Below are 17,749 nucleotides of genomic sequence, written 5' to 3'. Positions count from 1 at the left end.
TCAGGTGGAAAGCAGCAAACAATGAAATTCCAGCAAGGGAAAACAACCAAGCAGGTATTCACTTGAAGAAACTTCAATGCTTAAGCGATGCTTTGGCTGAGATGCAGAGCAGTGAATTTATAAAGGAAATGTCAAAGTCAAGCTTAATTTATTCCTGATCAACCTTTATGGAGCATGGTACATTATGATGTGGTGCATAAATATATATTGCACAATCCGGGATCGACTTATTTTAGTACTTAATGCTAATGTGACATACTTTCCACTGCAAATAAAATCTTTATGTACTAAAAAAAACAACAAGCATCAAACATTGTTTTCCAGAGACTACTCTAAGACAAAAACTATGTGTTATGCATTTTTTCCTCATAAAATGGTCTGCATTTCGTGTTATATGCATCGCATTCAGAAGATCTTTAGACCCTTTTGCCTTTTTTATGTTGTTATGTTGGGCCTTGTGCTAAAATAAAATAAAAAGCTCAAATTTTCTCCATCACTCTACACTCAATACAATATATTGACAAAGTGAAAACAAAATGTTAGAAATCTTTGCCAATACCGTATTTTTCACCCTATAAGACGCCCTCTTATAGGGAATGGCAGTGCGTCTTACGGGGCGAATGCTGCCATTTACACTGATACACCGCCGCCGTGATGCTGCACAGCGCAGTCGGCAGTGTATCAGCGGGGAGGGGCTGGGGGCCGGCATCTGGTTCTGTAATGGCAGCGGGGCCCGGTGCAGTCACTGTATTCTATTACACCGGGCCCCGCTCACTGTAGTAATCATAACTAACGTGTAGGCAATGTTAAAGTATAGAAATCCTTTGAAATCCAGCATGTAGTACTTACTAAACTCCTGTAGCAGGCAGGAGGCCGGGCAGCACAGCGCAACTTACTAAGTCACGCGCCTGCGCCGCCTGCTTCATTCATAAAGTGGGAGGAGCAGGCGCGTGACGTAGTGAGTTACGCTGCCGCCGCCCGGCCTCCTGCCTGCTACGGCAGTTTAGAAAGTGCTACATGCTGGATTTCAGAGGATTTCTATACTTTAACATTGCCTACACGTTAGTTATGATTACTACAGTGAGCGGGGTCCGGTGTTATAGAATACAGTGACTGCACCGGGCCCCGCTGCCATTACAGCACCAGATGCTGGCCCCCAGTCCCTGTTTTGGGAGTCATTCACTACACAGGGACACTGTGGGGAATCTGTGAATGACACATAGCATAAGATGCTATATATATGTGTCATCCACAGATGCCCCTATAACAGAGCCATCCACAGATGCCCCCATAACAGAGCCATCCACAGATGCCCCCGTAACAGTGCCATCCACAGATGCCCCCGTAACAGTGCCATCCACAGATGCCCCCGTAACAGTGCCATCCACAGATGCCCCCGTAACAGTGCCATCCACAGATGCCCCCGTAACAGTGCCATCCACAGATGCCCCCGTAACAGTGCCATCCACAGATGCCCCCGTAACAGTGCCATCCACAGATGCCCCCGTAACAGTGCCATCCACAGATGCCCCCGTAACAGTGCCATCCACAGATGCCCCCGTAACAGTGCCATCCACAGATGCCCCCGTAACAGTGCCATCCACAGATGCCCCCGTAACAGTGCCATCCACAGATGCAACCCATAACAGTGTCGTCCACAGGTTTAGCCCTTAACAGTGTCATACACCTATTTACCCCATAATAGTGTCATCCACAGGCCACTATTAGTTCAAAACCCACCAAAAGCACACCTTTTGTTTCAAAATATTTTTTTTCTTATTTTCCTCCTCAAAAACCTAGGTGCGTCTTATGAGCTGATGCATCTTATAGGGCGAAAAAACTAAAATATTGCACTGACATAAGTATTCAGACCCTTTATTCAGGACTCTGTTGAGGCACCTTTGACAGTGATACGAGCCTCAAATTTTCTTGGGTATCATGCCACAAGGTTTACATACCTGGATTTGTGGATTTTCTGCCATTATTCTTCGCAGATCCTTTCAAGTTCTGTCAGGCTGGATGAGGAGGGTCAGTGGACAGCCATTTTCAGGTCTCTCCAGAGATGTTCGATTGGGTTCAAGTCAGGGCTCTGGCTGGACTACTCAATGACATTCACAGAGTTGTCCCTAAGCCACTCCTGTGTTGTATTGGCTTGTCATGTGCTTAGGGTCATCTTCTTGTTGGAATGTAAATCTTTGACCCACACTGTTGTCCAAATCACTCGATCAGGTTTTGATTAAGATTAATCGGTGTACTTTTTTTCATTCAGCTTTCCTATAACCCTGACTAGTCTCCCTGTCCCAGCTGCATAAAAACAACCCACAGCATGATGCTGCCACCACCTTGCTTCAATGCAAGGATGGTTTTGGGCAGATGATTTGCAGTGCCTATTTTCCTCCAGATATGTTGCTTAGAATTGAGTCCAAAAAGTTCAATTTTGGTTTCATTAGACAGGAGAATCTTGTTTACCACAGTGTGAGAGTTTTTTGAAAACTCCAGGTGGGCTTTCATGTGTCTTTCAGGCTACTCTGCCATAAAGCCCAGATTGGTGGAGTGCTGCTGTGATGGTTGACCTTCTGGAAGTTTTTCTCATCTGCACACAGGCAGGAACTCAGCCAGAGTGACCATTGGCTTCTTGATCGCCTCTCTAGGCCCTTCTCTTCCGATTACTCAGTTTGATGGAATGGCCAAGCTCTAGGAAGAATCCTGATTGTCCCAGACCTCTTCCACTTAAGAATTATGAAGTGTTCTCTTGGGAACTTTTAATGGAGCCGAATTTTTGTACCCTTCTCCACATCTGTGCCTCCACAAAATCCTGCCTCTGATCTCTAAAGGCAGTTCTTTCCTCCTCATGGGTTGGTTTTTGCTCTGATATGCATTGTCGGCTGTGAGACTGTAGGGAGAATTTACCACAGATGAACTCCAATCAAGGTGTAGAAACACCTCAAAGGTGATAAAGAGAAATGGGATGTTACCAGACCTAAATTTCAAGTGTCATTGTACATGGTCTGAATACTTATGCCCATGTGAAATTTTAGTTTTTGTTTTTTAATAAATTTGCAAAAATTTCAACATTTTGTTGTCACTTTCTCATTATGGGGTATTGAATGCATAATGATAAGGGAAACTAGATTTTTTTTTTTGTATTTGAGCACAAAGCAGCAAGATAACAAAACGTAAGAAGATGAAAGGGTCTAAAGATTTTTCTTAATGTGCTGTACACAATCTGACGAATTGACATAGCTCAATAACAGGACTGTGTCAGAATATTGAAAATATCTCCAAGTATGGTTGGCACACCACTCTCCATGTCACTTGTCATGGCAAACACAACAGTAAGGGAAGTAGGTGAGTTCCAATTATAAGGACATATTATAATTATTATTTACTAAAGTGCCATTCATTCCATGTCACTGTACATATGAAAAGGGGTATACATAGATAATACAGACAATTTGGAGGAAGAGCTGACGATGCCCCTTCATTTGAAGTGGAGAAGTAGAGCTGAGCCCACAACCATTGAAGAAGAGCTTGTCCAGAATGAACAACCCTTTTTAAAAAGATTTAGACTGTGGACAGCCTTGCTGATTTAAATTATACCTGTCTTGTGAAAAATCAGTTGCAGTGTTCCTGAGGACATTGGGGAATGTATAGATTTGTATCCTGTATGTGAATAGGGTTTCAGTGCACCTCTGCACCCCAGCTTTTCAGTGCTGAGCACGCCTCTCAATGCACTGCTGCCCAAATTTACATAAAGAATACAATTATTTTCTCCAGAACGCCAGAACCAATTTTCACAAGACAGGTATCATTTTAATCAGCAGGATCGACCCCATCAGGCAGTATGCCTCGTTTAATAGGGTTGATCCTGCTGACAAGTGCTCTTTAAGACATCCATTCATCTCTATACCCATTGTTTCTAGGTACTTTACAGTGGATAAAACCAAATTATTCCAGATAAGCTAGCACAGTTTCTAAAGCACTGAAGTTGTAAAGTAATTTACCTGTAAACTATCCAGAAACTTACCTTTCACATTTCAGAGTATCAAGATTGTCCTCACTGACCATCTTTTTGTGGACATCTCTGACTTCGTAGTCTCCTTTATGATGAATCTGTGACAGCTGATGTTCAGTTGTGGTATTCCAGTCCTACATAAAAGAATACAGCTATCGGTCACATTTCTAATTTGTTTCTTCTTTTGTTTGCATTTCAGGTCACTTTCACACAGCAACATTTACGTAAGGCCTGTTTCACACTGGCGTTACTGGTTCCGGCACATGGTAGTTACTGCTTTGGTAGGCTGTTCCCCTGCCGGAACCAGTAACGCCAGTATATATTGTGTTTGCATTTGTAAACCATAACCGGATGTTGGTCTAAAATGCAAAAGTGTAAAAGTGGCCTAATTGTCCTTTTTAAAATCCCCAAAACGTGATGTTTTTTCCCCCCAAGTTTAAGAAAAGAATTGGGAAAAAAAGGATGATTGGCTTGTAATATCAATATATACAGTAACAGTTGGTCTATGGCCAATGAATTCAACACAATTATTATAAGAATTGAAAGGGGCAGACTCAATGAAGTGGCCTTCCTGAGCAGTTTCCATGAAATGTAACCTAATATACAAGTAATCACAACCCGCGTCAGCAGAAACTACTGGGAATTACAATGCTCTGCTGGGTTGGCCACTGTCTGGCTACAGATGACCAGTGATGAGTTGTTGATATTCGGTGCCGTCTGCTATATTTCATAAGCCATATCCCTTTGTTGGGCAAATCTTCTGTGCCGTCTACATAGAGGTCCTGTCCAGGGGATGGCAGCTGATGGAGGGTCATGTCACCACACACAACTCGGCCTCCTCTGTTTTCACACTGCACCGGCAATATACTCCCAGCTAGGGTTAAGCGAAACAGGGAAGTCTGAATCCAATCTGTTCCAAAAGTTTGTTAATATGCGCTCCGTACAGACTTATAATGTATTACCTCTTAAACTGTAAAGGGTGGCATTTACAACAGTCGGCACATTCATGGCACCTAATGAGGCTATGGACACCTTTGGGGGCAACTTGGTTTTTATTATGGCACTACACTCATTTTTGGCAAAAAAAACCACAATTTTTCAATTAGTCTTTATTAAAAAACTCCAGCAGTTCTTGTACTACAGGGGTTAATTGAAAGGGTATCTGCAGCCTGTCCTCCTCAGTCTGCAGCCCTGAACTCTTGGCAGCTCAAGTCTTCTCCCACTGATAAGAATATTACTTAAATAAGTGTTTGTGAGTTTCAGGAGATCACAGATAAAGGATTCACATGAGGCGTCAGATGATGGGATTCAATGTAAACACAGAAACCTGATGCTCTGCAAATACACAGATGACGGTACATTAACGTATACTGGGAAAGTGGCTGAAAATGTTTAATAAAGACCAATTGAAAAAATGATCTTTAGCCCAAAATAAGTAGAATGCATATCTTCTCACAAGATGTGATCAGCTGATTGTACAGGTCTGGCTGCTAAAATCACCAGCTGATAAATCTGTGGGAGCACCCAGGTACTTCAGGGGCACCCGATTTAAAGGGGTTGATCACTTTAGAAGAATATTTATGATATGGTTCATGCTTTTATGTCATCTGAACTCCTGTTAGGAAGTCCCCTGGCTGCCCGTCCATTGCCTAGGCAAACATCCCAGCACTGTAGGCAACGGAGAGGCGGCTGGGGGACTTCCTAAAGGTTCAGTCACATAAAAACATGCTTTGGTTTTATTCTGCCACAGCCTGCACTTTATGGTCCTATTGGAAATATTCTTTTGAAGGGGCCAACCCCTTTAAATGGACGAGTAACATGTAATAATACCTGATTGTATCATCTCCGCCAGAGTTTTATTCCATTAGACACAGACAGATAAGACATATTGACTGGGTTGTCACATTTCGACTTTAAAATTATCAGATAGTTGTACAGGACAAACAGCCCAGTGATATAATAATGAGTTGTGCAAAAATGACAAACTGAAAGGGAACCTGTCACAAGGATTTTGGGTATAGAGCTGAGGACATGGGTTGCTAGATGGCCGCTAGCACATCCGCAATACCCAGTCCCCATAGCTCTGTGTGCTTTTATTGTGTAAAAAAAACTATTTGATACATATGCAAATTAACATAAAAGAGTCATATCTTACTTGTGTGACCAGAGAAGAGTCATATTTTTCAAGCTCTGACTAATCTCAGGGTAATTTGCATACGGATCAAATCGTTTTTTTTTACACAATAAAAGCACACAGAGCTATGGGGACTGGGTATTGCGGATGTGCTAGCGGCCATCTAGCAGCTCATGTCCTCAGCTCTGTACACAAAATCCCGGTGACAGGTTCCCTTGAACTTTAAACATCTGACAAACTTGGCTCAACTATATCTGTAGTAATAAAACTCAGTAAGGCCTTGTTCACACGTCAGTTATTTGATCAGTGATTGTGAGGCTACACAGAGACAAGGTGTAATGGAAAGATCTGCACCTGTCCTGTTTGTTTTACCCCACACCTGGTTCTGGTTCACAATCACTGATGAAAATAACTGAAGTGTGAACAAGGCCTTAGTAAATCTCCCAGTCAATCCAGGTTCAGAAACAGATGACTCTAGTGTTTTACACATAGAACATCTATAGTGATCCTACTATATGGAGTGGTGGAGAATATATCTGTAACATCCCAGAGTTATGTTACTAAACTCTTTTTCCCCGCTACTATTTGTTGGTAACGTGATTTTATGTAATATTCCTCACAAATGTGCATTTTCTAAGCCTGTTAGGGCTCTTTCACACTTGCGTATTTATTTTCCGGCATAGAGTTCCGTCGTCGGTGCTCTATGCCGGAAGAATCCTGATCAGGATTATCCCCATGCATTCTGAATGGAGAGAAATCCGTTCAGGATGCATCAGGATGTCTTCAGTTCAGGACTGAAACGTTTTTTGGCCGGAGAAAATACCGCAGCATGCTGCGCTTTTTGCTCCGGCCAAAAATCCTGAACACTTTCCGCAAGGCCGGATCCGGAATTAATGCCCATTGAAAGGCATTAATCCGGATCCGACCTTAAGCTAAACGTCGTTTCGGCGCATTACCGGATCCGACGTTTAGCTTTTTGTGAATGGTTACCATGGCTGCCGGGACGCTAAAGTCCTGGCAGCCCTGGTAAAGTGTAGTGGGGAGCGGGGAAGCAGTATACTTACCCTCCGTGCGGCTCCCGGGGCGCTCCAGAGTGACGTCAGGGCGCCCCACGCGCATGGATCACGTGATCGCATGGCACGTCATCCATGCGCATGGGGCGCTCTGACGTCATTCTGGAGCGCCCCGGGAGCCGCACGGACGGTAAGTATACTGCTCCCCCGCTACTACTATGGCAACCAGGACTTTAATAGCGTCCTGGCTGCCATAGTAACACTGAATGCATTTTGAAGACGGATCAGTCTTCAAATGCTTTCAGTTCACTTGCGGTGTTACGGATCCGGCGGGCACTTCCGGCAAATGGAGTACACGACGGATCCGGACAATGCAAGTGTGAAAGAGCCCTTACATGTATTTGCTGTAATTTCCATGTACACCAGCAGGTGGCAGCAATGTGTTTGGCAGGGCCTTAGTAACAGTTTAGCATATCTAGACTGGAATAGTACATTCCAGTTTAGCTCCCCCTCTTTGAGCAGAGTGGGCTCGCCCATGTCCTCCCTCATGGGGAGGGAAGGAAGTTACAGTTAGGGTCCATTCACACGTCCGTTTTTTCTTTCCTGATCTGTTCCGTTTTTTCAGGAACAGATCAGGACCAGATCTGGACCCATTCATTTTCAATGGGTCCTGGAAAAAATCGGACAGCACAATGTGTGCTGTCCGTTTCCGTTGTTCCGTTCCGCATGTCCGTTTAAATATAAAACATGTCCTATTCTTGTCCTGAAAAATCGGATCCTGGTACAATACAAAGTCAATGGATCCGCAAAAAACGGATGACATTCGGATGTCATTCCGTATGTCATCCGTTTTTTGCGGATTCCGTTCCTGGAAACACATAACCAATTTTTTTTTTTTTTTTTTTTTTTTTTTTTTTTCAATTTTTTTTCAAAGAAATCCAAACAACTTTATTTGATTATTGAAATGTATACATGTTTCCGTTTTTTGCGGATCCGCAAAAAACGGATGACATACGGATGACATACGGAAACATTTTCAGGAACAACGGATCCGCAAAAAACGGACCGTTTTTCAGGATGAAAAAAAACAGGACGTGTGAATGGACCCTTAGTGTGCCAGCCACCCCGGCTAAGGGAAGGCTGTGCTGGTAGGAGCTCCCAGAAATAGGGATTCCAACCCAGGATCATGTCTCGGCTGAGACCAAAGATCTTCATTCCCAGTCTGAGCTTTCAGCCTCAGCTGGTTGACAAGCAAGCAGCCACCTTCAGAACTCCAGGAAGAACCATTCCCTGTGAGCTAACTGTGAGTAGCGTTCAGAGACCAGGAGAAGCCAAATTCCTCCTCAGCTAGTCAGTCCCATACACAGCAGAAGATAGACAGAGCAGAAGATATAGATTCCTGCCACATATTACAGAGCCATAAGAAGACAAACCATTGACCCCTACAGTTGCCCTAGAGACCTGGCAGGAAGACCCAGGCTCTGCAGGGAAGGTCCGTTCTTTGCAAGAAACCCCAGATGGCAGATTGCGTTTCAGGGAACAGCCCCAGCCAGCACCTGAACCTCTTATCCCTGACCTGACTGCACCACCAACACTGCGGGTGGGCCAGATAAACAATTCAGTATTGACCTTTAACCCTAGGGTGCAACCCTATGTACTGCCCTGGAAGCAGCCTCAGGCACCTTCTGTTTGCCTACCAGAACCCCTTCAGCCGGAGGTTTTGAACCCCTCTGCACCGGCTAGGGATCCCGGCTTGCAGCATGTCACAGCTGCCTTCTCCATGCTGTCTGCACAGCCAACTCCAAAAGCCATTACTAGAGGGCAGTGGCATACTACCACAGCTGTAACCATGAGCTACCAGAGGCAAGAGCACCCCCTGATGCGCTTCAGTAGCTCAAGCAGTGAGGAGGACATGGATGTCCTTCTCTAAAGTCATCCTCCTTTAAAATAAGGACATTTGGGAGCCACGTCGTGGACTATTCCTGACGGGTGAGGACCAGTTGGCATTGTGTGTTCTAACGTTTTTATTTTCAGGTTGCCCTATTTTGTCCTCACCCTGATGGTCATGCATTGTAAGGACTCCCCCCATCAGCATTTAACCCCTCATGTCCAAGTTCATTGTTTTACCCCCTTTCTCAGGTTACTTGATAACCTCGTGGAACTATAGTTCTTCAATATGTGCATTTATATTATATTTTATACCTCCTTTGGATTACAATTAACTTTTATCCCTGTGGATTACAATTTACTTTTTCCCAGAGGATTCTACTACTTCAAGCACTTCAAGTCAAAGGACTCAAGTTATTTTTGAGCCTATTCTTGCATTAATAAAATTGCACCACTTTTATTATAAAAATGTTTACTGCAACATAAAAGCTTGCACCAAAAGAAAAGACTCAAACGATCACCTGAGCTCTTTGTGATTTCTATTTAATATTTTTGCACTAATTGTACCAGTTTACATTTTATGCAACGTTCAAGTATAACATGCCCATTGTGTGTATTCTCTCCTAGATGCCGCAATGTGAATTTATGCACTATTTGTGACATTTGCACTTAACATTGCACTTAACAAAAAATTTAGCAACTTACTCTTGTATGCCTTATTTGACAGCTCATGTTCTCTCCTTCCTTTATACGGACTTCTTTATGCAGACACTTAAAACGAATGGCCTACATCTGGAGTTATATATCTTAGGTACCCAGGTAGGACCAAGTGGTAAGTCCTGGCAGGTTTAGTAACTACACAGGTAACCCTGCTGCTTCGGGAATCGTTAGAAGTCATAGACCGCTCCTTTCTGTTCGTTTTATGTTCAGGATTGCTCCCTGAGCCCGCTGCAATTGGCGTCACAAACAAAAACTCTTAACTATCATTTACACCTTACCTAGTCATTGCATATTATAGCGTCAGTGTGCATAACCCCAATCCGGCTTACTGCATATTCGTCGGGCTTCAGGCCCACTACTTACACTTCATCACTGAAGAACATCATGAATCTGCACTGACAAGCAGCAAACCATTTATTAACCTGTTGATCTGAGCACCAAAGCCAATTTCATCTGCTGCAGACATCATTTTCCGCCGAACACAAGCGATCGCTCAAATTGACATCAGTTCTGATACAGTAATTAGTTTCTTTGAGCAAATACTTTAGAGTTGTCATTTTGGAAGGTTCCTCGTCAGCCTCGGGGTTTCATTATAATACATGCACCATAAAGGGAAATGAATCCCAAAAGAGAAATCCAACTGTCGAGTCTTGTTTTCCTGGAAGCTGGAACCATTGCTTTCAATAAGAAATCACTGCTGGCCATAGGCATATTTCTGTGTACCGGCTAGGTGGCTAAAATAATAAATAGGCCGCAAAGATTTCAGAATTTATCAGATGTGTGAATGGACCCTTAATAGTATCACTTCCACTGGGTGTAAATAACGAAGATGTCTGGATAGCAATATTATCTGACCCCTTCTACACCGGGCCAATTTTAGTTTTTCCCTTCGTCCCTTACATTCAGAAAACCCTATGATGGCTTGTTTTTTTGTGAGACAAAGGCACCATTTAATTTACTATTGTACAGAAAAATTTGTGTTTTTTTTGTTTTTGTGGTTATGGCGATCAGTGTACTCTAAAATGACGACCTCATTCTGCGGGTAAGTAGGATTATGGCAATACCAAATTTATATAGTTTTTACTACTTTAAATAAATAAAAAGTTTGAAAAACAATAAAAACTAAAGTTCTTTGCATCGCCATGTTCTGACACAGAACTTTTTAATATTTCCATCTACAGAGCTACTGGAGGATAAGCTGTAGTTTTTATTAGTACCATTTTGGAGTGCATAAGACTTTTTTGATCTTCTTTAAATCTTTTTCTTTCAGGGAGCGAGGTGACCAAAAAACATTATTTCTACTATTTTGATTTCTTTTTCCATTACAGCGTTCAGGAAAAATATTTTTATATTTTAATAGCACAGACATTTTTGGATGTGGCAATACCAATTATGTTTATTTATTTATTGCTAATTTATTTTATCTTTAAGTGTAAAACTGTGAAAGTTGTGATTTGAATTGTTTTTTACTTTATTTATTTTTTTACTTTACCTGAACACTCGTTTAATTTGGTTACTACTGCATTCTATGAGGATTCTGCTGTCTCCCTATTAAAGGGTATGTGTCAAAAACATATTCTTCATTTTTTAAACCAGCACCTGGATCTAAATACTTTTGTAATGGCATGTAATTAAAAATGTTGTATAGCCAGTGAGTTAGTCACTGAAATCTATCTGTATAGCGCCACCTGCTGTTTGTTCTTTTCCTTATTTAATGTCCATCTGACTGAGCTGGTCGAACATGCTCAGTTTAAGTCTTCACCTGTCACCAGCCATATGTTCTGTTAGAAGCTGTGACAGTCACAGGAAGAGAGCTGCAGCAGAAAGGACACGGCCCCTGAGCTGCCAGGCTGAAAAGAATCTAGCAGAGCAACTGGAGCAAAGAATGGGAAAATCTCTGGATCCATGTGAGGTACAGGGCCGGTTCCAGCTTTGTCAGAAAGGTATTGTCATGGACTATATGATGTCTGATATTCATTTTTTAATCATGACATAACCGCATTAAGTCCTGCTTCCGATACAAGGCCACAGGCTGCCATAACAATACCTAATTTTGCCATGGGTGGGCAATCAGGGGACAGAGGGAGCTGTTTAGAGGCTGTAGTCACTATTGACAGCAATATCTTAGGGGTTGAAAGGGAACCTGTCACCTTAAAAACACATATAAAACGGCCCATATATTAACGGTCTGTTAATGTGGCCAGGACCGCACAAGTCTCGCGCATGCGCGGTGCGCTCCTTGGTAAGGTACGTTCCTGTCTCCGGCTAATGCGGTTAGCTGGTGTTCTGCCAGAATGCTATACCCGGAAGTGACGCAGCCGCGCCGGAATCAGCTGGAGGAGGGTGTGTGCAGTGCTGTGCAAGCGCAGATCCACTGGTAAGTAAAAATTATAGCACCAGAGCAGGAGAAGCGCGCCCATTTAATGCGCATGCGCGAAACCGGCCGGGACACACTGTGCGCATTCTGCTAAGGTATAGTATTCTAATATTCTATTATGCCCAGCTGTACCCCCACAGAAATATGCCCAGCTGTGCACCTTCAGAAATATGGCCTGCCAGAATACTATACCTTAGCAGAATGTGCGCAGTATGTCCTGCCGGTTTTGCGCATGTGCATTAAGTGGGCGCGCGTCTCCCGCTGCGGTGCTATAATTTTTACTTCCCAGTGGATCTGCACTTGTGCAGCACCGCAAACACCCTCCTCCAGCGGATTCCGGTGCGGCCGCGTCACTTTCGGGTATAGCTTTCTGCCAAGGTATAGCATTCTAGCAGAACACCGGGTTCCAGCGGCACACTGCACATGCGCGAGACTTATGCGATCCCGGCCGCACTGCAGGCTGTCAATATAACAAGAGAGGGGACGGTTAGGGGGCGTGCTTACCTTGACTTGAAGCAAGGAAGTCGCTGCCCCCCTGACTTCAAACTGAACGGCAAGATAGCGCTTAAAACATAGTTTTTTTTAACCTATAGAGCATCAGACTAACGGATCAAACATATGATTATTAACAGACTGGGGGATACTATGAGGTAATGCTGGCCGTTTTATATGCGTTTTTGAGGTGACAGGTTCCCTTTAAACAGAGCAAGCACACACCAGACAGAATTGTTTCAATTAAACAATAGCATACAGTATTACCTGGTACTGGAGAGAGATGACCTATACTGTCACCTGGGGATTCACAGCTAAGACAATATCCCGTCAGAGGGAATGATGACCACAGGTGGTATCAGTGCATATTATTGTAATCACAGGAAAACAACCTGTTATAAAATGTAGCCTTTAATTTAATATACAAATAAAATAACAAACTCCCACAAACAAATATAGAAAAGGAACAAAAAAGAAAGAAGAAAAATTGTCACCATGACGACATAAGGGATGATGCTGTAACGCTCAATGGCATGAGTCAATAATGAACAGGGTGGACAGTCGTGGATAATAGTCTGTCCCTGAGTCTAGCCCTAGACTCAGTACCCCTGCCTATATACGGGACTACCGTCCTGACAAGGACGATCCCGTGTTCTGGAACCTCCTATTGGGTCCTGGAATGACCCTAAAGTGTTGGTGACTACCTGATGGGGACCTACACTAGGTTACAGAACAAACAAAAAAAGGGTATTAGATGTTACAGTCTACAGAGCACTGAACCGTCCTTGCTCGTGGATGCTGCATCTACGGGCGGATAAATGCTCAAAATATTACGTCATGGAAGATACTAAGATAACCACAAGTGTGATCATCAATAATCATATATATCATCAAAGAGGAAAAAATAAATTAATGTGTAATGTTCACACACAAGAAAACTGCCATATACATTTGTACATACGAGTGTGTTTTATATATACAAAGTTGGCACCAGAGAACTGCCTCCTAGATTGGTGGCGTATAGTCAGGTGCCCAAGTCCCAACGCGTTTCACCCTAATTGATTGTCGGGTTCATCAGGGGACATATTCTAGTATAGTGCTATTCTTAGGCATCAGTAATCATTGAGAAGTGGCAACGCAGTAGGCCAGTATGCAATTGTGATGACATAGTTCAACTGGTATTGATAACCTAGTCAATTCAATCATTTAAGCTTCAACGAGTATAAATGCAAAGCCCACAGAATCAGGACCATCCCATAACATATCATGCCCAGATCATACTGGAGATACATGAAAAAGTGGCCCTGTAGGGTGCATACTCCCACAGGGATACACAGACCAGATATAGGTATGCGATCCCAGTGTACATAGTAGGAGTGATAACCCTCAGGGACAAACTTACACGTGTAATGACACGTCAGATTGTAAGTAATCAGATGCTACTTGCGTGTCTGGACGCTGTCAGGCCGGCTCCGGACTGTCCGTGGGATTAACAATGTACCCACTGCCGCTTAAGCCGTAGCCCGTGTGCAAACTATTGGGAGCAAATAGAAGATACCAAGTGTTAACCCGATGAGAACCACAATGACCAACCTGTTATAGATGAAAAAGGATCTTGAGGTTGATGGAGGACTCACAGGTAATGGAGCCTCACTGGTCCTGTGTGTGAGGTCAATGTGCAGGGTAAGTTGTCAGGTTTAAATAACCCGCTCTCCCTACCCAATGGGTGGAGCCAGCTCAATTGGGCCTATCTCTGTAACACGCGCAGTATGGGCGTGAATACACAAAATAGGGCGTTTGGTGCCGCCCATAGTGGGCGTGGCTCGTATACGGCATTGTGTAACAACTGCCCTACTTGATCCCTGTTAGTATGGGTGTGGGTTTACATCTACGGGCGCTTAGTACCGCCCATTATGGGCGTGGTTATCATGCGCTGTTATAAACAGATGCCCTCCTGGATCCCTACCTTATGCCGTCCTCTCATGCCCTTAATGGGCATGCTCAAAAGCTGGTGACGCATCATCCACAGCCTCAGTCAGGGCCGTCCATGATGACGTCATCTATTGCGTCCATGATGACGCAATTATCGCATCGCGTCATCAGCCGGCGTCAAGGCCGTACCTGATGACGCTGTCAAGGACCTCCAGTCACGTGGGACGACCGGCTCAGGTGAACAGTGATTGGATGTATACGGCACACCCCTTACTGACGTGATCGCCATCCAGTCTAGTGGAATGAGCAATACCTCATCACAACACTCTGTATGGATGCACCGATCATCTGCTCCCCATGAGGATACATTATCGATAATTGATTGCGCCAATGTATCTACCATTTGAGTCTACTGCTGAATACAGTGTGACCGAAGTGGGGGACATATCCAGGGCAGACTGCATCTCTTAAATCATAGTGCAATCAAAATGCACAGTTATGGGAGGAAATGATACCAATAAAGAAAAGAAATTTTCTGCAGGCATGTTAAAGCTATATATTTACTCCAATCTAATGTCATTGTGAATAGAGTGAATTATTTTATAATGTAATATAATAAAATGGGATAGATCAGAGCCAACAGTGGTAGGGATGGGCCACTCGTCTCCCTTCTTAGATTCACACTGTGCTCATATATATATTTCGCTCCCATATTAGATACGGGCATATGGTTGGCTATAAAAAGCAGGAGTAATCGATGTTTTCGTTTAATCCTGCTGGTGACATGGTGTTTAGCATATGTATCCATTTTGACTCTTTTTGTCTCAGGATAATGTCAATGTCTCCTCCTCTGATGGAGTGTTTTATTATTTCTATCATGGAGAAGCTTATTGTTTTTAAGTCTCCTCCATGTTTGAAAACCACATGCCTGGACAGAGGCTTGTCACGCTTGTGACGAATGTCTCCAATATGTTCCAGGATCCTCTTCTTAAAGGCCCTGCATGTTTTACCAACATACCTGAGACCGCATATACACTGGGCCATATAGACCAGGCCAACTGAAAGTGAAGGAGGGATTCTCCGAAAGAAGGTCAGTTAGGTCAGGGTCAGATTTAATTAATGACCAGTAGCGCCCTATTATTTGACGAACTTAGTTCAACTCAGTATCATATGTACCAATAATTCTAATGGTGTCATCTGGTTCTTTTCTTTTACCTACAGAATGGATAAGTGCTGATCTATCAGTGGATTCAGCATGGCTCCAAGCCTCATAAAGACAGCCGTCCGAGTATCCCCTCTGTTTGAACCGATGGAACAGGGTACTGGCTTGTTTGCTAAATTCAGTTGGATCAGAACAGTTTCTGCGTATCCGCAGAAACTGTCCTTTAGGGATACCCTTTTTAAGCGGTTTGGGGTGAAAACTCTCCCACCTCAGTAAGCTATTCGTTGAAGTTTGTTTTCGGAACAATGTGGTAGTTAGGGTGTTGTTCATATTCTTACTGATCTGTAAGTCAAGAAAATTTATCGAACTGGATTGTAGTTCGTAGGTAAAGAACAAACCTATGTGGTTCGTATTCAAGACCTTCATGAATTCATCAAATTCTACCCGGGTGCCGGACCAAAATAACAAAATATCGTCGATGAACCTCGACCAAGATATTATATGGCGGGTGCATCCCTTCCGTAAACACAATGGTATCCTCCCACCAGCCCAGGAGCAAGTTGGCGTAGGTTGGCGCACAAGGGCTCCCCATCGCCGTGCCCCTGAGCTGGTGGTAGAAACGACCATCGAACACAAAATAGTTGTGGTTTAAGGCGAAGTCAAGGAGTCTAATCACAAAGTGGTTGTGATCTTTGAGATCGGTGGATCTTGTGTCTAAAAAGTATTTGGCGGCTGCCAGACCCTTATTGTGTGGAATGGAGGTATAGAGAGCTTCCACATCAATAGAGGCTAGCCAGACCCCTGGATCCAGGGAAATACCATCTATGCGTTTAAGCAGGTCATTCGTGTCACGTAGATATGAGGGTAAAGACATGACAAAAGGGCGCAATATCTTATCTATATAGGTGCCTACGTGTTCCGTTAAGCCCCCTATTCCAGATACAATTGGGCGGCCCCTGAGGGGGACCGTTCCCTTATGGATCTTAGGGAGACAATAGAAAGTGGCCACCCGGGGGTTTGATGGTCCCAGGTAGTCACACTCTCGCCGATCAATAAGCCTCCCCTTAAGGGCCTCCTGTAGGATCTGGGTTAGTTCTTTTGCGTAGGCCTGAGTAGGATCCAGTTTAAGTAATTCGTAGCTGGTTTTATCAGACAGGAGGGACATGCACATGTCACAGTATTGCTTACAGGACATAACCACAACGTTCCCACCCTTATCCGAAGGTTTAAAGATGAGTTGTTTATTAGTGCCCAAGACACGTAATATTTCCATTTCCCTTGATGTATAGTTCTTCCTAGTACCCGTTTGTAAGGGTGCGATGTTCCCTAGGTCCCTCGTGACTGACCTAAGGAATAGGTCGATGTGAGCCTCACCCCGTGTTTTGGGAGGCATAATGGTACTCTTATTCCTCAGATCCGTAAACGGACCTTGACCAGGAGGGCAGTCATTGTCGTCCAATAGACCCATTAGGGCATCATAGCCCAAAAGGTCACCTGGTTCGAGTCCAAGTTCAAGGCTCCTCTTTTTTTCGGAGGCGCAAAATAACTTGCGCCACCTTAATTTTCTCACAAACAAGTGGAGGTCATTGACCCAGTCAAAGAGACAAAAACGGGTAGTTGGCACAAATGATAATCCCTTACTTAATAGTTTCTGTTCGTCTGCTGATAGGTCTATTCCAGACAGATTCAAAATCACAGGTTGACCCTCTGGTCTGATCAGTGCTTTTTCACCGGTTGGGACTGTATTTGAGTACGATCCCTCAGGATATAAGTGTTGGGCGGAGGAGGGCCTAAAAAAGAGTTGCAGCATCGGACAGGGTTGCTCCAGTTGGGGCCGTTGTTGACCTGTTTACCGGTGCTGGGCCGGCAGGACTTTCTGTCCTTGTGATTTGTAGGGAGGGGGCCTGTGTGCCCCATGATGCCCCAGGTTTTTGGCCAGTAGGTATATAGCCTCTATTCTGAGATCTCTGATTGTAGTTATATTGTCCTCTCCCCCTACCCCGGCCCCTGCCTCTCC

At 43.9% G+C, this 17,749-nt stretch overlaps 1 protein-coding gene across 1 annotated transcript in view; it reads right to left on the bottom strand.

Moving 5' to 3' along the window:
- CFAP95 (cilia and flagella associated protein 95) overlaps window positions 1-17,749 on the bottom strand; it is a 72,700-nt gene that overhangs the window by 41,231 nt on the left and 13,720 nt on the right. Inside the window, exon 3 of the mRNA XM_044272855.1 lies at window positions 4,028-4,149. Coding sequence (XP_044128790.1) covers window positions 4,028-4,149 — 122 coding nt within the window. The remainder of the gene's footprint in view (window positions 1-4,027; window positions 4,150-17,749) is intronic.

The sequence above is a fragment of the Bufo gargarizans genome, chromosome 1, assembly GCF_014858855.1.
Source record: "Bufo gargarizans isolate SCDJY-AF-19 chromosome 1, ASM1485885v1, whole genome shotgun sequence".
Taxonomy (NCBI): Eukaryota; Metazoa; Chordata; class Amphibia; order Anura; family Bufonidae; genus Bufo; species Bufo gargarizans.
This window is presented reverse-complemented; position numbering and strand designations above follow the sequence as displayed.